The sequence below is a fragment of the Asparagus officinalis genome, chromosome 4, assembly GCF_001876935.1.
Source record: "Asparagus officinalis chromosome 4, Aspof.V1, whole genome shotgun sequence".
In the NCBI taxonomy this organism is placed as follows: domain Eukaryota; kingdom Viridiplantae; phylum Streptophyta; class Magnoliopsida; order Asparagales; family Asparagaceae; genus Asparagus; species Asparagus officinalis.
In genome coordinates, this window is record NC_033797.1 from 137,890,182 (window position 1) to 137,913,836 (window position 23,655).

Consider the following 23,655-nt stretch of genomic DNA (forward strand, 5'->3'; position numbering starts at 1 on the left):
GAGGGTATTTTCTGATAACCTTAAACTTAGAAGGGGTTTTCTGATATTTTGGTAGTTGTGGGGGCTATCTGCCAATTATCCAAAGATGAGGGGGTTTTCATGGTATTTAGCTTATTATTCCTCTGTTTGGATTTTGCATGAACCCGACTCGACCCGAACCGACCCGTTTATAGTTGTCCTTTTTTGGTCGTTCTCCTTCTTTTCATTTTTCATTTCGACCCTCTCCAAAGTTAGGGCTTGGGATCTCTGAGGTATCAACCCGATTTCTATCTTTTTTTTAATCTTTTACTAAATTAGTATGAATTTCACTTGTTAATCGAGAAATTGATTGAGTTTGTAGTCAATAATTTTGTCATAATAATTAATATTATATTGCTAGTGATAACCAATTGTCAAGCTCTTTCTTGCTAATTTGTAAATTTTACTTGTTTGATAATATTAATAACGAGAAATTTACTTATTTTTTTGGTTCCTTAGATTCGACGCCTAATGTACAAACTTCATTTTGTTGTCAGAACCTTATATTGTTCTGTGAAAATTTTGGTTACATGAAGCATTAGGGGGAAAATCGTTGATGAATGAATTACTAGGAATTTTGCTTTTGAATCGGGCTAATCGTAGGGAGTGGAAATGAGAGATTTAAGATACGAGATCACAAATTTAAGCACTGCTATTGAGCGATTAGAGTCGATAGGTTGTGTTGTGATTGAGTGGCCAAGACTTCAAGAGAGAAAGATGACAACACGAAAGAAGGATAGACTTGTAAACTCCTTTTTGTTGAGCATATGGAGCAAAACTAAAGCTAGTTCGTTCGTTATTGAATGAGAGATTATGGACTTCAAATTTGAAGCTTGATCAGCGGGCTGACTAGCGGTTAGCGGTAAGTAGAGTGTACATTATGGAACCCCAATTGTTTGTAGGAATCATAAAAATTCCTGTGAGCTTTTAAAACTGGCACTTCAGCATCTTAATGTTCAAATCCTTGTCGAATGATCATCAAAATTTTTGATGTAATCATCAATTTCCAATACGATAATCATATTGATTACATGGGTGTATAGATAATTCTTGTATGTATAACCACAAACTGCCATCTAAGTAAATAACCTTATAGAAATTGAAAGAGAAGGGTCAAACTTTTACTTGAAACCTTGGAGAGGACATTTGTGATCCTGCCAGTTTTAGGGGGATTTTGTAATTTATGTTTAACTCAAGGAAAGAGGTGTTATCTGTTGGGCTATTAAAATTATTCTGATTTTTTATAATATTTTTGTAACAGATAAAACTCTTAAATGGGATCAATGTTATTGAGGCACAAGGCGCAATGCGGGGTGCAAAGGCCCCTTACGCGCACCATGCGCAAGGCGCACAACAATGCGCGCACCTCATTGAATTGAGGCACACAACTCAAACTAATATTTCCCAACATAAGACAAAAAAGCATATAAACAACATGTTTATAAATTGTCACATAAAAAGACTAAGAAATATAATTTCACCTATTAAATCACGAAAGAGTCTTAATTAGCATGCATAACATAGAGAAGTTCATAAGTTTTCACAAATCACAATGCAAGATAATCTCCAACATAAGCAAAGTCTATGAAAAAAACAAGCAAGTAACAAATTAGAAATATGTATTTTCATTTAAAATATGATATATGTATTTAAGTAACAATTAAGTGATTAACAAACATGACTATTCATAATTTTCTAGTTAGCATTCTTAATTGCTATTTGCTAGTTAGCATGAAAAGATGTTCTAGTTAGCATTCTTAATTGCTATTTGCTAGTTAGCATGAAAAGATGGAGAATGGAGGTAATAATTAGATATTTACATGTTCATAATTTTCTAGTTAGCATGCTAATTAGAGAAGGAAGTTACAATTAGCAAATAAGTATACTAAATTATTAATTACTATTTCTTTTTTATAGGTTAAACATGAAAAGATGGAGTATGGATTAGCAACTAGCAAGAAAGAGTCTATTACATGATGTAAATATGTAATATGTAAATTATTTTAGAAAAAAACAGAAGAAAGAGTTAATTACATGATGCAGTCAAGCGCACACGAGGAGCATTCGCGCGTGCCTCGTGTGCGTGCAACGCCCTGCCTCTGGTGCGGGGCGCAATTGTCCCAGCCCGCAGCACCCGCGGGGCGCGTGCCTCGATAACAATGAATGGGATGGTTCTGTAGAAAGGGCAACCCCAAACAGAATTATCATCAATTCTTTCCGTTTTTATATTGCAGATTATAAAGACAAAAGTAGTGAAAATGGAACTTTATTGCTGTCAAAAGTGCTGATGCATTTTCCAGTATGTTGAACATATTTGATAAACTACCAACTTCAAGTTGTACTGATCATCATTGTGTAACTGGGCGGACATTCCATGAGAGTTTTTCATGGTTGAAATTTTTGAGCTTACACTCTCTGTGTTTGCAAAAGCTAGTACGAGTTTTTATTACTTCATATGAGACAATGGAATTTGCTTCATCTGATATCTGTAAGGTTGGTGTATTAGAGAGTTGCAGAAATAAGGATTTAGGATCTAAAAATTAGGTGCAGCTCGGAGTCATGAATAATTAATACTTTGAGGCGCAGCTAGGGTTGATCAGCCTGTACAAGATGCATTGCTTGTCTAGCAGACGCCTGCTCTCATTTTCTTGAATAAAAATACTTTAAGGGTGTTTGGGGAGCTAAATTTTTTGGTCAAAGTAGCTTTTAACCTATCTTCTCCGTATCTGTGAGTTTGGTGACGTCTTAAATAAGCTACCTTTTAAGTCCAATTTAAAAAAGTTGGAGTTCCTAACCTTTGAAAAGCTAACTTATAAGCTTATCTAAATAAGCTAGGTTTGACCACACAAATGACTATTATGCTTTTACAAATGTTTATAATAAAAGCCAAAAAACCACTAAAATGTTGCATAGCTTATAAACTTCAAAAAACAATCCTTTCCAAACACCCTCTTTGTATGATCTAGCATGCTGTAGAAGGATAGCATTACCAGAGTATCAGAGTACAATACTGTATTTTTTTTAGCATAGTGCATGTGTATCCTCAAAATGCTTGAAGGAACAATATGACTGAATTCTTGATATGTCACAATCACTCCACTCTTTTTCCCCCCTTTGAAGTGATCCAGTCCTTACTAGGGGGACATCTTTCAGTTTTAGTTGATATAGCTCCTATGAGTCGATGGTAGTTTATACTTACCTTACTTTTTTTCTTTTCTATATTTTCTTTTATTAAACCCCAGTTATCTTACTTTTTTTTCTATATTTTCTTTTATTAAACTCCAGTTGAAATTGGTATACATGCAGCATACCCATCTAGGATATCTTGCATAATGGAAGCATCAAGAAGAGTGATGAGCATTAGAGCCTTGATAGATGTGGCGTTTGTTTTTTCCTTTACTACTTTTGTGTATGCATCTCTAGCCTTGCTAGAGGAGTATCATATGAATCTCATTGAACAATCTACTAATACTACAATTTGCATTATTGATTTCCCCTCAAAACTATCTTTGCCTATCTTACACTGCAGGAGCCACCAAACTTCAGTTGTGTTGATGTCTGTTGATTCCTTTAAAAGAAGTTTCAAACTATAATATCAAAATCTGCTATAGTATCTCTACACAAATGTAAATTAGGGCTCATATGAGATTCCTAGATGCACTTTTGAAGGCTAAGCGTCTATGCGTCCTCTTATAGCTGCATCACAGATTCACATATGCCTTATGCATTGGGTTAATTAGAGAAGTACTCAACTTCTTAATGACACGTAGAAGGTACCCTCCTTTCTTTCTAGAAGGTACCCTCCTTTTTTCTACATACCTTTTGAAACACAATTTTAGTAGGTTTAATAAAGAGAAGGATTCATCTAAAGGTTAATGCGAATAGCAGGAAGTCAGCTAACAAAAAAGGGTGGTTTGAGTTTTATAATTGCGCTGAGGGGCAATCATCTGAACTTGCTGGTGGGTTGAGTACAATAACTTGCATATTTCATGCTGGACAGCAAGTTCAGAGCCAGGGATGATAGTTTTTGCTCATGTCTGCTTGCCCATCCACTACCTTACCCACTCATATCCACCCATCTAATTAAATTAAACGGGTCTTAAATGGGCAGATTTTATTGCAATAGGAGATAAATGGGTTGTAAATGGGTGGGTTACCCACCCATTTGCCCATTTAGGTGGGTATTATTTCAAAAGAGCTCTCGGATTTTATTGTAATAGTTGAAAATTACGAACAAATCCTTGAAAAATCTGAAAATTATAAGCAACCCTTGAAATTCAATAATTACGAACCACCTTAAAAATTTGAAAACTACAGACACCTATCTAAATCAAAAAATTACAAACAACACCCTTATAAATCTCAAAATTACAAGTAACCCTTTTAAAAATCCAAAAAGTATAGAAATAAAAAAAATCTGAAAATTAAAATGACAATGGATTTAAAATTGAAAACTCTAGTAATGAAATTCTAATTATTCCCAAACGATTGAATTGGAATTTAATCACACATTTCAAATTCTAGATTTGAGTTCTAGAATTTCAAATCATCAGTTCCTTAGATGTAAATGCAGCCTTCAGTTGTCTATTTCCAACTCCACCTGGGAACTCTTTTTGATATGATACCCACATAAATGTGTAAATGGGTGGCTGCAAGCCCACCCATTTACTGCTCATTGATCTTCCATTCAAATAAAACTCGTCCATTTAAGGTCTATTTGATTAAATGGGTGGATTTGAGTGGGTTAGATAGTGGATGAACAAGCTAGGAAAGCTAGCATGGGCAAAAACTGCTATCCCGAGGGGTGACGCATTTAGCAAATGCTAAATGGGCAACTGGTGTGGCATAGAAACGCCTGTTTGACATCTCTACATAGAGTGTACATATTGTTGTTAAGGAAACTTCCCACCATATTTTGTCGCTGTGCTCATCTACTAATACTCTGGTTGTATATGTTTTTTGCATGAACACAATTGTAAAATGTAGATTTGGGCCCTCTTTGATCTTCTTAAGCTCTTTTTTTTGAAATAGTTTTAGACCCTTTTCTTGGGTCCACAATCTGTTTTCAATCAAGACAAGGAACGGGGGGCATTGTGTTCCATATTCATTTGAACCTTGGCTCTCACTCCCCTCTTCTCCATTGATGACCTGTAGCAAAAAATGGCAACCTCCATAACTGTGACAAATCTTAGCATACCCATATTTCTCATATATATATATATATATATATATATTAAAAATTAACAATTATATTAACTAGAGCAATTTTACTATGTTTAATTTCAATAACTATAGCAATTTTATTATATTTAATTTCTAATTGAGAAATAAGCTCACTCCTTAAACCCAAACTCAAAGCTAAGCAGGCCGTTTAAATGGCCCACCCAACTATTTTAAAAAACAAAAGTAACCCAAACCCAAACAGACCAAACCCAGACCCAAACCCAAACCCTAGATCCCTTTAACAAAATGGGCAAAACCCAAACCCAGACCCAAACCCAAACCCTAGATCCCTCTAACAAAAAGGAAAAAAGAAAACCCTACATCCCAAACGCAGACCCAAACGCCGCCACGAGACATCGGCTCCTCTCTCCTCTCTCCTCTCTCCTCCTTCAGATCACTCCAAGGAGATCGGTTCCTCTCTCCCTCCTCTCTCCTCCTTCAGATCTGTGACTCCAAGTTGATTCTAGGGCTTGGGTTCACTATTCTCCCTCGAAGCTGGTCGTTCACTCCTCCCTCGAAGCTCGTCGTCCCTCGAATCTCGTCGCCGACTCCTCCCTCGAATCTCGTCGCCGGCTTCTCCCTCGAAGCTCGTCATCCCTTGAAGCTCGCCGTCCCTCGAAGATCGTCGTTTACTCCTCCCTCGATTGTCTTCCCTCCTTCAGGTTTGTAATTCCCCCCCTCTTGAACCTCATGAAATCGCCGTGTCCCTGCCGTTTGGGTGCGGATCCGCACCCAAAACGTACCCGACATGGGTACGGGACCAATTTGACCGTGTCGGGGTAACATAGTCCATAACTGTGACAAATCTTTACCGAGAGCCCCTCATGTAATATCTACACATTAAAGATGAATTTTTTTTCAAAACAGCCCTATTTTATTTTTTTATTTTTAAAATCGACCCATTTTTTTATTTACCAAAACCGACCCGTTTTTTGCCACGTCAGCCTAATCACCCTCCTAAACAGTCGGGGTTGCCAACCCCGACTATTTAGGACATAAAATTTTAGGGTTTAAGGCTTCTAATTGGGATTTAACACCCTCCTAAATAGTCGGGGTTGGCAACCCCGACTGTTTAGATGGTGATAGGCTGACGTGGTAAAAAACGGATCGTTTTAGTTAATAAAAAAAATAGTTCGATTTAAATAAAATAAAATAAAATAAAATGGGGCTGTTTTGAAAATTTGTTCATTAGAGATCTCCCACTCTCTTCTTCCTCCAACACCCCCCCCCACCACCACAACCACACCACACAACCTGTTATCCTTCAGTTTTCTCTTTTCCTTAATGGCCGGCCGTAACCTTCTGAGTACAGCATCTTCAGCATACATGAAAAAAGGAAGAGGAGATTGGAATTAGAAATTCCACAAGCATCTGGCATTTAGGGGAACAAAATACGTGAGGCCGCACTGAGGATATCAATTTCTATTGCGAAGAATTTTGACGAGATGCTTAGCTTTCTGATTAACTAACCCACCAATAGGCCTAAGCGAGTGTCAACAATCTCATGTAGGTCACTATCCTTGCAATAAACAGCGTGAAGCTGAAAGTATGTACTTTTTTCTGGACTTCTTTAACTAAATGTTTGTAATAAACATACTATTTTCTGGACTTTTATAATGAAATATCCTTTATATCAGTGGTATATCAGCAGTATTCTATCTGAGCTTTTGTTTCTGTTCTTTATTACAGTTTCTGTCAGTTGGATGTCCCGGTTTCGTAATGGAGTCCTTGCAACGGGCTTATTAGCCTTTGCAGCTGCTGGCTTATCTTTCCCCTTCTTCATGGCGTGAGTAATGTTTATTCAATTTTATTTTAGTCTTTTATGCCTGCTTCTGAAATTTTAATTTGTTTTGTGAAGGACGTCGTCAAAAAATAAACCTGTAATAGATTCTTCAAAGCCTCTTCCCCCACAAGCAACTTTTCGCGGTCCATACATAAACACTGGATCTCGTGACATAGGCCCAGACTCTACCACCTATCCTAAGAGGTGATCTTTTATTTTATTTTATTTTGAAATTATTTGTATTCGAGATGTTGTGAATTCCTATCCAAGATAGGATAATCCATATGTAATGGTTTAATGTCATAATTTGTTCGTACTGCAAAAGTAAGAGTAGATAGATTACCATGCTTGGTAGGTGGTTATTCTTAATGATCTTGGTTGATGCCTTATCATTGCATGCATGCATGCATGCCTGCTCGATGTCATTCTTATTGATCTTGGTTGATGATGCCTTCTTCTTGCATGGATATTTGTTGAATTGTGTTAATTTCATATCGGTGCACGTGTCGTCTTTTATTTTCTACAAAATTAACTTAGGAAGAGTAAAAGCTAATATCATGGGATATGACATTTGTATCCACGTCCATGTAAACATATCTATCGTTGTTACGTTGGAAACCAATAATTACAACCAAAAAAATGATGATTATTTGACTTGGAAGTATAAAATGAGGGGGGTAGAGCGTCACTTTTAAAACTTTAGAGGGAATTTCATAGTTCAATACTGGCCCTTGGCGTATGCAACCATGGATCGTGGTTGTTGCTTCCGCTTCAAGACTTGTAACGTATCGTTGCCGACTTTTGCTCTTGTTTTCTCAATGTGGGACGTGACGTGCTGCTTTGCTGGTGGCGTTTTAGGCCGTTGGGCTACGATTCTTGTGTGGATGAGATTATTTTGGAGATCCACCGTATCGCCCAATGCCGATGCTTTGCGTGCAAGAAAATATATGTCAGCAGAAGGAAACAGGGGCAGGCATGGCCCACCTCAGATTTCTCTACGCCGATCTGATTTCATGATTGGAAGCTTCGACTCTAGTTTTAGGACTTGGATTTCACATCAAAATTTCAAAACCAACCTATTTAGAAATTTAATCGCAGAAAACAACCCCTATCAATCTTAATTGCAAAAACCGACCTGGTTTCAGCCTTGGGGCTGAAACCAGGTCGGTTTTTGTGAAAAAACTTCGGAAACTTCACGGGAGTTGAACTCCCGTGAAGTTTCGCAGTTCAAAAAAAAAAAATTTGAACTACGAAACTTCACGGGAGTTGAACTCCCGTGAAGTTTAGCAGTTTTACTAAATTTCAAGGGAGTTCAACTCCCGTGAAGTTTCGGATAAAAAATTTCAAAAACCGGCATGCTTACAGCTCCAGGGCTGAAACCAGGTCGGTTTTTAAATTTTTTTGGAAAAAAACGGTCGTTTTTTGAAAATAAATAGTGAAAGGGGTTGGTTTTGAAAATTTGTCCTTTACAATGTTGAGGGGGAAAAACATTAAAAAAGGATTTTAAACCGAAAAAAATCAAATAAATAAGGGAATAAATAATGTTGCAGAAATCATATTTCAGGTTGTTCATAGTTATCGGATACTACCTTTATTATCCTTTTTTCCGAATAGACGGCTCCCAGGTTTCAGGGGAAATTTGATTGTTAAGAAATACCTTGGAGATCAATAAATTATATAATCTTTTTCTTATATTTTAGATTTATGTTGGTTGAACTCCGAGGTGAATATTTCTTTAATCAGAATTTTCTCATTAAAAGAGAAAAAAAATGTATGTATTGGTAGAGACTCTAATTTTTATATGCCAAATTGTTTTTGAGAACCCCTGAATCGAAGTCAATATTTAACATGGAGCAAAAGTCACAAAACGACTCTTATTTCAATTTTCTTCCTTTTTTCTTGCAATAAATAAATAACCCCCAAAAAAAAAGGAAAAAGGAAAAAAAGAAAAAGCTTTTTAAGACGACAACAATAATAAACTAATCACTTCCAGAATCCTCAACAATTAAAGAAAAAATGGCGGCCGCTTCGGCTTCTCTCTCCTTCGTCGTCTCCTCTTCCCGCTCTCCTCCTCTCTCTACCCCTCCGTCTCCCCCCTTCAAAAGCCCCAACTTTTCCCGCCACCGCCGTCGCCGTCGCGGGTGGCGACGCCGCCGGCAGCTCCGGCTCCAATATCCGAAGAAGAGGGTGAGAACTTCGAGACCCCAGAAATCGAAGAGGGATCGGTCGCTTCTAGTTCCGACTCTGATTCGTTCTCGTGGAGAGACCACTGGTACCCTGTGTCCTTGATTGAGGACCTCGATCCTCGAAGGCCGACCCCATTTCAGCTCCTCAACCGAGAGATTGTGCTGTGGAGGGATCCCAACGCTGGAGGGTGGGTCGCTTTTGATGACCGATGCCCTCATCGTCTCGCTCCTCTCTCTGTATTCTTCCTCTTCCCTAAAGTTTTCATCTTTTATCGTCGTAATGTTGTTGTTGCACATATTATTATGGTAATATTATGATTTGGCAAATGAACATTCGAAATGAAAACCAATTAAGATCATTTTTTCATAGAAACAATTGATTGAAACATATTTCGATAAGAACAATTAATAGTTGTTCCCAAGTGAGGTAGTTTAGGAATAGTAACATTCCTGCAGCAAGTGACAGCTTATTTAGTTGAACGGTGTAGGTTTTGTTATAACTGTTTGGATAGTTTGATATTTTTGTCTGAAAATTATGTAGAGTGGAGCGTATTCATTATGGGTGTTTGAGCTATGCTTCCATCTATTTCCACTACAGTATAGTGCTGAGAAAAAACGCATAAGTTAGGTGCTGTTAACTGCTGTGTACGGAAGGCTGAACTTATGCGTCTAGTACAATCTCGTACAATTAAGGCAAATGACGGTCAAATGATTGATTTAGGTTGTGTTACCTGATGTTAATAGCAGGACAAAATTGCAGTCCAATAAAATATCATGCATAGAAGGCTTCCACTTGGGTCCTGTTAATAGTTAAATAATGCAGGTGAATTTACATTGTTTCTTGAAAATCAAACTTGAAGTCTGTTATAGAGTGTGGTGCATTGTGCGCAAATGAGCAAAGATTCAATGCTTTGATCTTGTTTCTTGCAATGTTTCTTAACATGGTTCTTTTCTTGGAATTTTGTGACAGGAAGGGAGAATTGATGAAGATGGATGCTTGCAGTGCTCATATCACGGTTGGTCCTTTGATGGGAAAGGTACATGCACAAAAATACCACAGGCTTCATCTGAAGGGCCTGAGGCTCGGGCAACCCAGTCCTCGAGGGCTTGCGTGGCAAAACTGCCCACACTAGTCTCACAGGGATTGCTCTTTGTTTGGCCTGATGAGAATGGTTGGGAAAAAGCATCGCAAACCAAGCCTCCAATGTTAGTATATTTGACATTTTTTGCTTTTAGTATTAAGGGTTCCCCCTCAAAATTTAACTCAACTTTCTTTATGTTTTTGTTTCTTTAGGTTGCCTGATGATTTTAATGATCCCGGTTTCTCAACTGTGACAATACAAAGAGACCTTTTCTATGGGTATGATACGCTTATGGAAAATGTGTCGGATCCTTCCCATATTGATTTTGCACACCACAAGGTATGTATATATGTTGTTAGATACCTTTTTAAACTAGTGGAAAATGTGTCGGATCCTTCCCATTTTGATTTTGCACACCACAAGGTATGTATATATGTTAGATACCTTTCTAAACTAGTAATTTCTTCAGAAAAATTACTAGTTTTGATAAAGGAATAGGGAAGTTTCAGGGATGAAATAAATGTCAAGCAATTATTCTGATGGGCCTGGATCTCTAGGAAGTGCTCTTCCACTCTAGAAACCTCAACCCTCAACATAACATCAAACTTGTTTTGATGCAGTGAAAGGACTGTAAGAGTAGTCATGTGTAAACCTCATTGAGATTTTTAATTCCAGAACATAAAGTAGCACATAAATACATGAAAATCTAATCCCAAATATATATTATTTGATAGAAAACTGACACTAGAACATCATACTTCTGACTATGTTGTCAAATTTTGCTGGGTTTGCTTGTCTGCTGACATATTCACTCTCTACTTTCAGTCACTACAGCTACATTGTCATGGATATTGGTAACTGATAATTAATCATCTACAATAAGTCTGATAGCTAACCCATGAGTATAATTATTTCATTTTCTTCTGAAGTGTAATACTGTCTGTAGCATTCTTAACATATTTTTCTTCCAATAGGTAACTGGAAGGAGGGACAGAGCGAAACCACTGCCATTTAAGTTAGAATCTAGTGGTGCTTGGGGATTTGCTGGAGCAAATGCAGGGAACCCTCGTATAAGTGCTAAATTTGTTGCCCCGTGCTATTATTTGAATAAGTGAGTTTTGCCCTATTGTCTATATTTTTGATTGGATGCAGCAATTTCCTGGTTCCCTAACCCTAATAGAAATAGAAGCAAAACTATTCTTTAATGCATATTAAGTGTTATTACATTTGAGATCATCTTTGAGCTATTACTTATGCACCCCTTTTGTTGTTTAGACACTGTTTATTGCTTTAATTTTACTTCACTTTTAATTCAGAACTAGAGCTTGACCACGAGAAACGCCACTTGCGCTGGATATTGGAACAAAAAATATAAAAAAGATAAGAAAAGTTAAAAAGAGAATACGAAAACCCTAGCCTCGGTCATCTTTGAGAATTTAAAAACCATCTGTTTTTGCTGTTTTTTATCCGTTACTGGGCTTAACAGTTATGTAATTATTATTTATTAATATTTGTGGGCCTTGAGTTGTAACCTATTGGGTTGTGCCTTCGGCTTGGGCTTTTTGATGCCTTGTTTTGTTTTGGGATAGCAAAAACAGATACTCAGATAATTTTAAATTCCCAGAATGTCGAGCCTAGGGTTTTCAATTTTTGCAAGTTTATTATTATTTTTTATATTTTATGTTTTAATAATTGTACCAAATGACCACTCTCCTGGTCAAAATCTAATTGTAAAGTAAATAAAAATAATTAAAAAATGAACAAAAAAGGGGTGCATAATTAATAGGTATGAGCAAAGAGTTGGCCTGTGAAAACGCTGTTGGGTGCATTACAGAAGTCATATCTAGAACCATTTCAACAAAGGTAATGATTAATTCCTAGTTATTCTAAATCACATGAGAGGATTCTACTACATTCATTTGTATTTCTTTTTAAGTGTGGAATTATTGTTTGTGATTTGATGACTTTTCTCAAGTGTACTGGCGCTTTCAAGTTCGTATATTCATATTGATCTTCTTAATATGCATAACTGTTTCAGGATAGAGATAGACACAAAGCTTCCTTTTTTGGGAGATCAAAAATGGGTCATATGGATTTGTTCCTTTAACATTCCTATGGCACCTGGGAAGACCCGTTCCATTGTTTGTAGTGCCCGAAACTTCTTCCAGTTTACAATGCCAGGACCTGAATGGTGGCAGGTATGAAATGGATAGCTGATTCACAAGCAAGTTATTTTTGCCCTTGCACACGGTTTTAGCTGAAGTTTAGAATAACAATAATGGTTTTGACCTTAGTTTTGTCATTGATATATTATGCAGTTAGATGTTCTTACATATATGGAGTAGATTATATAGCTAATACATTTCTTCCAGCGTCTACTATCAGACAATAGTTATTCTAATCTTCCTGATTGTTGACCTATGAACTTACATTCTCATCATCCTGCTTTAGCAATTTTTTCCGCATCTTGCTGATTTTACTTTCATGTACTGCATTCATGTGAATGTATCTCATATTCTATCTATTGCTCCTACCTTGGGCTCTTGTACATGCATCTCGAGTTATATAGTTGGTGCACCTCCTGGGTTACAGCTGTTTTAAATGCTAAGGTTCATGGTGTTGCTTTTGATAAACTTCCATAAAAATTTACAAATATTAGAGTAGTTAGTATACTAGGAAAGCTAGAGTAAAAATTCTACTTTTTTAAGCGGCTAAGCCTTAAACTTGAGGCCGTCCATGGGTTGTCAAATCAAGCATTAGCTCTGCACTTCCTCATGCCTTTTGATCATCTTTCCGTCTCCTCCTTAATTAACCAAAGAAAAAAGAATCTAACTCTTCTCCTCTTTTTTTAAAACAAGCCTGTTGTTCTGCCCTCTCCTCGTCAACGTAGTGTTTTGGTTGCTCCAACAAAACCAGTGGTCCAACACTGGCCAATTTGGTGCTGGTCGTTCCAAGAAAACCAATCAGTGGTCAAATGCTTGCTAAGATTATGGTCAAATGCTTGCTAAGATTATGGTTGTGATCCTTCATGATGTAGTTGTGGTTATGATGCATGTGGTGCTTTTACTTTATGGCAAGAATTCCCTATGTTAGTAGGCACTTGTGACATCAAATGTCGGTATGCTTCCCACTGCTGAACAAGAAGAGCAACCAGAATCTTGACAGTGATGTATTGATCATCACTTTAGGTAAGCCTTGTAAGATCATCAATTTAGATCAGCCTTGTAAGATCATCAATTTAGATTTAGTTAGTAAAACGACAAGCTTTCAGGATCAACGAATAGACTTGAATAAGATATCAGAACTGAAACGAAGAAGGATCACTTTAGATAAGCCTTGTAAGATCATCAATTTAGATAAGCCTTGTAAGATCATCAGTTTAGATTTAGTTAGTAAAACGACAAGCTTTCAGGATCAAGGAATAGACTTGAATAAGATATCAGAACTGAAACGAAGAAGGAAAAAGTACTCACTTAAGGTGGTCATAGAAGGAAAGCCTACAAAAACGCCAAAGAAGATAGACAAGTCTAAAATAAAAGACTGATCAAATTCTTTTGTTCACTAACGTTGATTTACTTCTTCAACCTTATTTCTACTCTCTCCCTCTCTCTCCCTCTCTCTCTCTCTCTCTCTATATATCATAGCACACCAAAGAACAGAATATTTAAAATATTATTCATCAGTTAAAGCTGCATGAGCAATATGACCGGTTGTGTTCTCTTCTGTGAGAGTAGAGATTGGTCAGCAATAATAATAAAGAAAATACTGGAAACTAGAGGCCAAAAACAATAAGAAAACTATCAAGGAATTGTTTGGCAATAGTAATTGTGTGACATTACGATTTCGGATTACAATATAACCACCTAACTTGATCTGGTTGTAAGAGAGTCTGTGTGTGCTCTTGAATTCCACTCCGTGTCCAATATTAGTATCATTAATATATAACAACTAGCAAAATATGACCAGTTGCAGGAAGTACGGATGTAAAGGAGCCTAAATTGAGTGAGCAGTATTGTTTGAGTTAGGCTCATTTATAGGTTTTCAGCGAACTAAAATGTAGCAAACATTAGTCATGAATTGTTCTCAACGCTGGTTTTATCGGGGATCCTCAGAATTGAACTTTAATGTCGGTTCTAAAGAATTTTTGGCCGTTGTGTTCAATAAGAAGAAACGTAAATAAGTGCTCAAAGTTTCTTTTCAATTACTCCTTTTCTTTTCTATCAGTTAGGTGACTCATACAATAGTGGGTTGTACGGGAGTAATTTTGGTCTCTTCTAACATTTGCTAAAGCTTCGTTAATGTCATAAGTTGCTTGCAATATGATAAAATTCACATGTTCATGTTTTTCAATTGACCTATATGATTAAATTTAACATAAAATAAGAAATATGTCCTATCGAGCTTATTCAAGCCAACATGAGCAAGCAGAAATTCAAGTTAGAATGATGATTTTTCTTGAGTGGCTCATTCTTTTGATGCTCCTATCAGTAATTAAGGAATAAGTAGACAGAGGTGAGAGAGAAGGCCAATAAGCCTGTTAGGAAGCAGGTAAAGGTACCCGTGCTTACCCAAAGACAAAGCTGCAGGCTGTAAGTGGAGCTACAATCATCAAAGGCAACTAAAGGTCATTAACATCTACCAACCTGCAGTATTATGGATGATGCCTGTTTATATTTTTGTAGTCTCGTTCTATTTCCATGGCTTTGTAGGATAGTGCTAACTATCTCCAAGTACTTGGCAGCCACCCATGATTTGCATGCAATCGTCTCGCTGCTTACTTCCAGACAAAAACAAAAAACAAAAACAAAAGCAATATGAAATTACCTCAAAAACAATATGAAATTACCTCTCTCTTCTGTAGTGTTTAAGTTAGAAAAGTTTGTTTTCTAATGTAAACATCTGTCATGAGTAACATGTGCCACTATAATCATATTGAAAATTCAAGCCAAATGTTGTGTATTGTGTAAGGTTCTAAGCAGCAGTAGTTGCTGCCGTATATTTTTTATTTTTGGTGCGTCGGACATTCATGATATAGTCATATTGAAAATTCGAGGCAAATGTTGTGTATTGTGAAGGTTCTAAGCAGCAATAGTTGCTGCCGTCTATTTTTGATTTTTGGTGCATCGGACATTCAGAAACTTGGACTTGAGGATGCTTGCTGGAGATTCTGATGATACTTTCATTAAATTGTGAATAACCATGTTATTACAGTTTACAGTGTTGGAGATTTTCTATGCATGCTGTCACAGCATAGGTTTCCTTGCTAGATGTCCAGATCTAGTTTCTATGCATGCTGTCATATCCATTTCCATGATATTTTCTGCTTATGTCTTTGACGAAGTTATCTATCTTGCTAGTTAACATGTAGCAATTGTGTTGGTTTTGTGCTCATCATTATTTTGAAGGTCACACTGTGTCGTCCAGATTGGGTAAAATCGTAATGCTTCTGTCTATGTTCTTTGTTTGATGATGTAGTTGGTCCCTCGCTGGTATGAACATTGGACTTCAAACAAGGTCTATGACGGTGACATGATTGTTCTTCAAGGTCAAGAGAAAGTTTTTCTTTCCAAATCCATGGAGGAATCTGCTGATGTCAACCAGCAATATACAAAACTCACTTTCACTCCCACACAGGCTGACAGATTGGTTTTGGCATTCCGAAATTGGTTGAGGCGATATGGCAACAGCCAACCTGATTGGTTTGGCTTTGCCAACCAACAATCCTTGCCGTCCACAATGCTTTCCAAACGTGAGGTACTGGTTCAGCCTGAAATATATTAATTCTCCAAGTTTAAGTTTCTGGGATTAGACTGTTTACATCACTTTCCAACTATGCACGTCATGACTATGAATTTTCTTTTCCATCAAAAGCCTCCAGCAGGTGTTCAGTATCAGACATCACTAGTTCTAGAATGTTCTGAAGTGTATGAAAAAGATCATTGCTAATTAGGAAGTGAAAATAGCGATTTCAAAATTGTATATTAAGGTGAAAATAATTTCATATAAGTCGTATTAAAATTAACCATTGTATATTAAATATTATAAACTCACATACAGGCATATATTGTTTGTGCACATGCAAATAAAGCGGCTAAAAACTTAGTTTTCCTCCAATACATTTTCAATTATATTATGAGATTAATGGGTATCATTGTCATAGGATGAGATTTTCCTCCTTGTCGCCTATGTGACACAATCTCCACCATCCTCATAAAGTATGCACAAATCCCCATCAACTCACACTCTCTTTCCTACTTTATGAGGATGATGGGGATTGTGCCACATAGGCGTCAAGGAGGAAATCCCCTCCTATGACAATGATATCCATTAATCTCTTATATTATACTACCTACTAAAGTTTTTGGAAGTTCCACTTTAGATAGGTGCTGTAGGGAGCTGTAGTGGATCCCAAAAACTTTAATGATAGAGTGGAGTATTATAAAAACCAAAGGTTAACTCAAGTTATAGTAAACCCAAGAAACTCAAGTTATAGTAAACCCAAGGCCATAAATATACACATTGATTGAGGAGGATTACAGCGAATAGTACATTATACATACTAATATATAAATAAAAGGGGTTTTCCATCTTAGCCCCCCCCCCAAAAAAAAATAATAATAAATAAATAAATATAATAATAATAATAATAATAATAATAATAATAATAATATTCTGTTAAATGTTGATATTTAAGATTAGTCCCCTAAACATTTAAGTGTTCTAGGGACCCTCAAATCTTCATATTCTGAAATTAGTCCCTAGCTCTATTTTAAAATTAATTTTCCAACTCCTTTCAAGTATTTTGAAATTAATCCATCAAAGCTTTCAATTAACTGCTAACTCAAAAGACTAATTTCAAAAGCTTTAAAAAATTTAGGGGGCTTATTTCAAAATACTTAAAAGATTTAGGAGCTGATTGAAAAATATCAAGATTTGAAGATTAATCTCAATAAATGAAAGATTTGGGGACTAGTATTTAAACAGTGGATCATCTGCTTTGTCTCCATTATTCTACTCGAAGAAAATAAAATGCAAAAAAGAACAGGTCGTTCCTTCTCTACCTACACTTTCCATATTGCTCAAAATATGAACAACAAAAATTGTTTCTTTTATTAGAGCTTAGCAAGTGATGGAACCCTATTCTTCTTTCTCATTAAATAATAAATTGCGATAATGGAGCAGTTGGCTCTCTCGTGCGGGCCTGTTTGGTCGTCAAAGAAGCTAGGAAAACATAATTATAGAAAATTGATTCATTATAACAATTTCCCTTCTTTTGTTTGGGAAAAGAAAGTGTACAAAGTGTATTGGTCCCTAAAAAAATGACTCTCTAGAAACATACATGGTCAAGGTTATAGAAAACACTAGACGGTAAGTGTTGGACCCAAAGCCAGAACCTAGGCGCCTGGATGAAAGCTTAGGAGGGAGCTTAGATAGTTTTTCTATTTTTTTATTTTTTAATTACAATAAATTGATAGTAGATAATGTTATAGAAAGCTTAGGACCGATTCACGCCTAAGCAGATTTTTTTTCTTTGCTTAAGTGGTGGTGGATGTTTGCTGAAGGTTGGAGGAGGTAGAAAATATGTTCATAATTGGAAGTTGAAGGAGTTTGGAGGAGGTTGGAGGATGTGGAGACTGCAACAGATGAAATCACGATCAAGACCTATAGAGTGCGGTCCATGTAAACAAACTATGCTTCCTTGGGTGCTGCCAAAATCTGGGCGGATAGCTTAGGTACCACCTAGGTCTAGGCATACGTCTGGCCGGGCTAAGCGTAGGCTTTTTAAAACATTGTGTATAGTGCATTGGTTCCATAAAAAAGGAAACTCATTTTTGAAAAAACTGGGCACAATAGGCTTGGAAATGGAAACATGGGTTCCAAAACGTATTTTCCTTAGGTCAATATCACTTGATTAGATTTATAGGAAATTAGTCGTTATTTTTTGACCTTTCAATTACTAATTTATCTACAATACAAATTCGCATAATTGTTTTTATTCATGAACTAAAAAAAGAAATTTTTGAAACAAAAGTTTAATCCGTTTTTTCTTCATATGCACTAATTTATCTATAATACCACTCCCAAAAATATTTATCCATAAATTTGGAAGAAATTTCCATGCAAAATGCTTAACCATAAATTATTTTGGCTTTTTCACTCAAATATCGCTTCAATGCGCGAATCAAATTTGCTCATTATGTGTGATTCTTTTTAATATTTATCAAGTGAAAGGACCATATGGATTTTTGGATGCATCTCTTGTACCCTTATTGTGAAAGCAACATGCTAAGCCGCTTTTGTCATGTTTTTGATATTATCATCTCGGAAAATATGACTATTGTCATGTTTTTGATATTATCATCTTGGAAAATGTGACTACCAGTGTAGGTGGAAGAATGAATATTATGAATGATGTAAAAAATTGAGAATTTTTCTTTAGTGTATTGCGCTCATTGAAGCTCTGAAAGTAAATTTGATTGGTAATTAGTGTAATATTATGAGTAATGCCTCATAAATCCATCTATTTAAGTATCTTATCTAATGTCATCCCAATAAATTTATTTTCAATATTTTTCATCTCAATGCATCAAGAAAATTTCAAGTTACTTAACATTAGAGAAACATTCTTGTATAAGAAATAAAAACATATATCGAGGTATCTCAAGAGAGAAATTAAATGGTGTTTATGTGCTCGGTTAAGAGATAAGAAGAGCGTTGACAAAGAAGGACCAGAATTAAAGTCGTGCAAAAAGACATGAAATGTCCACTAGCCAAAAGGAGAAAGTATTGAGTAGATCAATCTATTTTATAAAATGTGCAATAAATGATATCAACTCTTGGATTAGTGTATAACTGAAAAATCTAATCTATATCTATACTACATATAGAAGAGGATTGCCTTGTCAAAACTTTTGATTTTCATTTTTACCCTTTTAAGTTTGATAATTCTCAATTTTGTTAGTAGTGGTAATTAATCATTCAGTAATTATATGTAACCTCTTATTAATTATGCATTTCCTCACTTTTTCAAAACATTTAGTCACACTATTATTTTATTATTTAATTATGTTATTTAATAGAAATTTAAAATTTATTCGTAATTTTTCTTCACATAATATTTAAAAATTCTAGAAAAATTAAAAATAATAAAAATTCATTAGGCTTATGCCTTATGCGTTTTGGTTTCACCTCTCATGACAACTACCTGTTACCTTTTATCTTATTAGCCTTTTAAAAGTATGATAATAGTATGAAAAATAATTTATATTTATTATAATTGTAATAATGTTAATAATATGATAATTTTAATAGTATTTTTAAATTAATAAATTACACTATAATTTAATAACTACACAGTTTAGTAAATTATTTACGAGATTAATAAACTAATTATGAAATTAAAATGTAGTTACTAATAATATTATTATTTTAATTATGTTATGTATAATATATTACATTTAAAAGAGAAAAAATTATTTAATGTATTATAATTATTTTAATAAATTATGAATAAATTATAACAATTATCCAAACTATAATAATTAATCATATAGTTCTTTATACACAGTTTTATTGTACAATTTATTTATTTAAACAAAATTATAACTATTCGGATTTTATATTGCTGTATAAGTCATTTCATTATTTTGCAGCCAAGAAAACAATTTTAAAAACAAAAAACAATACAAATAATACTCTCGTGCAAAGCACGTGCACTATACTAGTGATCCAAAAATTGTATTCATTGGTGCACATTTAGACTTGGTTTGGTAGGAGGGGAAATAGGGTGAGGTGAGGGACAAAACCAAAAATCATCTTTGGTAGGAGGTTTTAGAAAGGAAGGTGAGGTCACATAGAGTGAGGTGAAGCGAGAGAAAGGAAAAAAATGAGCTAAAGGTGAGGACCGAGGAAAGAGAAATATCCTTCCGATTTAGGGGGAGGGATTGACAAGATTTGTTTTACGATTATCTTTTTATCCTCACAAATCTTTCATAATTATCTTATTAAACTTTCTTATCAAAATCTCTCTCTCTCTCTCTTTCTCTCTCTCTCTCTCTCAATTCTCACAACTAAAAAGAGACGATAACAATGCTTAAGTAGCGACCTTTTGAGTAGATGCCCATTCTGAGAGTTGAAAATATATGGTTCTAGATTGTTTCTCTGTCTTGGCCTATTGGGCTGACCTTAATTTTTTCTCTTTTGTTTATTTTTTTCCTCTTTTGTTTTAATAAATCACAGGCAATCTAAGTGTTTCTTTCTTTTTTGTTTTGATAAATCATAAACAATCTCATTAATATGGTTCTTGAAATATTCTCACAAAAGGGTAACAAAGGGTAAAATTGTACGTAAACTAACTCAATTGCCTCAGATCCCATTCCCATTTCCTCAATAAAACAAGAAGCGGTCATGTACCTCACCTAACCCTCCTTTCAACCGAACAAAAATAACAAGAATATATGATCTTTCTTGCACCTCACACCATACCACCTCCCGTCCTTGTACCCCCTACCAAACCATGACTCAATGTCATGGATTGGGTGTCTAATGGATACTTTCTTATAATAAACTAAAGAACTAGCTCAATACTTGTTTTATTTCTGTCTTCTAACACTGAGGATGGAAATGAACCTAATGAAATCAAGTACCTTGAGTTTCGAATGTGGATTAAATTAGCTTTACCGTGTTTGAATTCCAATTCAATTCGAATATCTAAGCAATATTCATATTCAATTTGATTAAATAGTTAGGCTTAATTGATGGGGGCCTTCTTTGTTGGCAACGTGATTGCAAAATCAAAACTCAAGGTCACGTTTTTTCCCACCTCCGTTTGTTATATTCTGGGTATTTTGACATATACTCTTCATATTTTATCTAGTTTTGAATTCAAGCTCTGAATCATCATCCTTCATTACTTTAGGTTGAACCTAGGATACCCCGACACGGGCAGTAGGGGGCCGTACTCGTGTCTGGCACGTTTTAGGTACGGATCCGCACCCAAACGGCGTGGACACAGGAAATTTTCGCTAGCCATGGGGTTTCTTTTTTTTTCCAAGAAAATTGGCCATGGTTTCTAAGGTTTGAGGCTGAGCAAAGAGATGAAGACGATGCTCTCTGTTCTCTCTCTCCTTATCTTTTCTTACTTTTTTATTGCTTTAGTGGAACATGACATCATGCATCACATGGAGGTAACTTTCTCTCTCAGACGTCTTAAAGTTGGGGCTGTTTAACCATGATACCTCATTAAATTTTGTTATTTTTTGGTAAAAATAACAACAGGGTAGCAGTAGGTACATTCAAAGAAGTTTGATTTGTTTTCTTTTCTTTTTCCCCTTTTTAAAGGACATAGTTCAAAGGGGCTTATTTTATTTGGGAGATTGAGAATGAGTTTGTATACAATGAAAGAACCTAAAAATAAAAGAAAAGGTTGAGACATGAAAGATAATTGTTATATATATAGCTGATATTCTCTTGAAAGCCATTGATCTGCATGAAAATGTAGTAGGTATGTAATTTAATATTGATCTAAAGTGAATTATTTTATATATACACCGTCGTGTCCCCGTACCCTACTTTTTACAAATTTGCCGTGCCCCGTACCCGTACTCATACCCGTACCCGTACTCATACCCGTACCCGTGTCTATGCAACATAGGGTTGAACTCTCAATTTAACCAATAAATTAAAATGTAAATAATAAACAAAATATACATGCGGTTAATGTTAGGGTAAATTACACTAAACCTCCGGTAACTAATGGTGTTTTACAGTAAACCCAATAAATTTTAAACATTATAGTAAACCCCCACTAAGTTTTGACAGAAAACCCCAAAGTGAACAATGTTGCTTAGTCTGTGGTTAAATGACCAAAATACCCTCTGTAGATTTTGTTAGAAAACCCCCAATAGGTTTAAAAGTTGTGGCACTTAACAAAAAAATTTGAAAACCATCACTTTTTGCGATGAAAAAAAAATCTGAAAATAACAATGACTCTGAAAAGTGAAAATAAATAAATAAAGATCCTCCTAAAAAAATGTGAAATTACACATAATCACTGAAAGATCTGAAAATTACAAAAAAAACTCTAAAAAAACTAGAAATCTCAACCACCACCCCTAAAAAAAAGATATCTGAAAACTACAAACAGCTCTTTGAGATTAAAAAATTATAAAGCAAAATTACAAAGAGTGCCTTGAAGTATGAAAATTACAAAAACTTCCTGAAAATTTTGAAAGTGGAAAAAGTCCCTGAAAATTGGAAACCTTCCCTTAAGATTTGAAAATTACAAACATGTCTTTAACACCTAAACCTTGGAGGAAAATCTGCTGTCAGCTACAAACTGTTACGTTGCTAGCTGATGAAAAGTTGGGAAAAAAAACATGAAATTACATACAATAAAATTTGAACAACATTTCAGTTATTAGAGATCGATATGGAACATGCCGGTTACCAATTGTAAACTGGAAGTGAAAACTTAAGCATATGATGAACTTGGTCGCCTTTCTAAAATACGAAGGATTCAATTATGGGTTGGAGGTTCTGTTTGTTCGTACTAGAAGCAAACAATTGTTTAGATTTAAGAGCAGATTTCTTACCTTCAGAGCTCGCAGATATCTGAATGAAGTTATTGCTGCCTAACATCCTTCACCGCTGATTTTATACTCAGTCTCAGTTGTGCTCTGCTGTTCTAGGTATTTTATAACTGAAGCTGATATATACTTCTTTCTGCAGATGTTGGACCGATTTGAGCAACACACAGCAAAATGCTCCTCCTGCAGAGATGCGTACAAAACTTTCCAGATGCTCCAGAAATTGTTCATCGCTTCTAGCGTGGTTTTATGTGCAAGTTCTGGGATCCCTTCTGCAATCCAGCTGCGGCTTCTGGTGGCTGGGGCTGCTGTACTGAGTGCCGCTGTTGCTTATGCGCTCCATGAGTTTCAGAAGAACTTTGTCTTTGTGGATTATGTGCATGCTGAGATTGATTGAATATACTAAGAAAAAAAATTATTTACGAACGTGTGTTCATGTAGTTATGTATTATATGCAACCGAGACAATTGTACGCAATTTTGATGGGTATAGAAAGATCTGTACGTGTTAAAAGTATATGAATGAGCATCTTTAGTAGCAGCGTATTATGTGGGTATTTCCCGTCTCTCATGTGCCCTGCCTTCTCCTGACCTGTAGACGTATGAGACTGGGCCGTACATTTGAAGTAACAGTTTTATTTGTGTATTAGCTCGCTTTTGGAGTGAGTTTTCACCACGAGGACTATGAAATTTATAGTGGATTTTCCTTTTTGACGCAACAGGGCTATCCTTCTGTTCTTTTTTTAGGTATCTTGCATAGCGGATAGGGGTGCCAAA

General features: G+C 35.6%; 2 protein-coding genes across 2 annotated transcripts; both read left to right on the forward strand.

The window, feature by feature from the left end:
- Positions 163-7,411, forward strand: LOC109839513. The gene is made up of 3 exons (XM_020407974.1): positions 163-251; positions 6,931-7,027; positions 7,100-7,411. Exons 2-3 carry the CDS (start codon positions 6,945-6,947, stop codon positions 7,230-7,232), a joined length of 216 nt encoding a protein of 71 aa, XP_020263563.1. The 5' UTR covers positions 163-251; positions 6,931-6,944; the 3' UTR covers positions 7,233-7,411.
- Positions 7,771-23,401, forward strand: LOC109839369 (pheophorbide a oxygenase, chloroplastic). Its single transcript, XM_020407797.1, has 8 exons — positions 7,771-7,997; positions 9,036-9,447; positions 10,181-10,416; positions 10,505-10,631; positions 11,267-11,403; positions 12,331-12,490; positions 15,768-16,046; positions 23,022-23,401. Exons 1-8 carry the CDS (start codon positions 7,771-7,773, stop codon positions 23,274-23,276), a joined length of 1,833 nt encoding a protein of 610 aa, XP_020263386.1. The 3' UTR covers positions 23,277-23,401.

Excerpts from the sequence above, each read along its gene's own strand:
- LOC109839513 (XM_020407974.1), top strand. The coding sequence starts at position 6,945 with ATGTCCCGGTTTCGTAATGGAGTCCTTGCAACGGGCTTATTAGCCTTT. Across the intron at positions 7,028-7,099 it reads TCTTTCCCCTTCTTCATGGC|GACGTCGTCAAAAAATAAAC; the intron begins GTGAGTAATGTT and ends TGTTTTGTGAAG.
- LOC109839369 (XM_020407797.1), top strand. The coding sequence starts at position 7,771 with ATGGATCGTGGTTGTTGCTTCCGCTTCAAGACTTGTAACGTATCGTTG. Across the intron at positions 7,998-9,035 it reads GCAGAAGGAAACAGGGGCAG|AAAAAATGGCGGCCGCTTCG; the intron begins GCATGGCCCACC and ends CAACAATTAAAG. Across the intron at positions 11,404-12,330 it reads CCGTGCTATTATTTGAATAA|GATAGAGATAGACACAAAGC; the intron begins GTGAGTTTTGCC and ends TAACTGTTTCAG.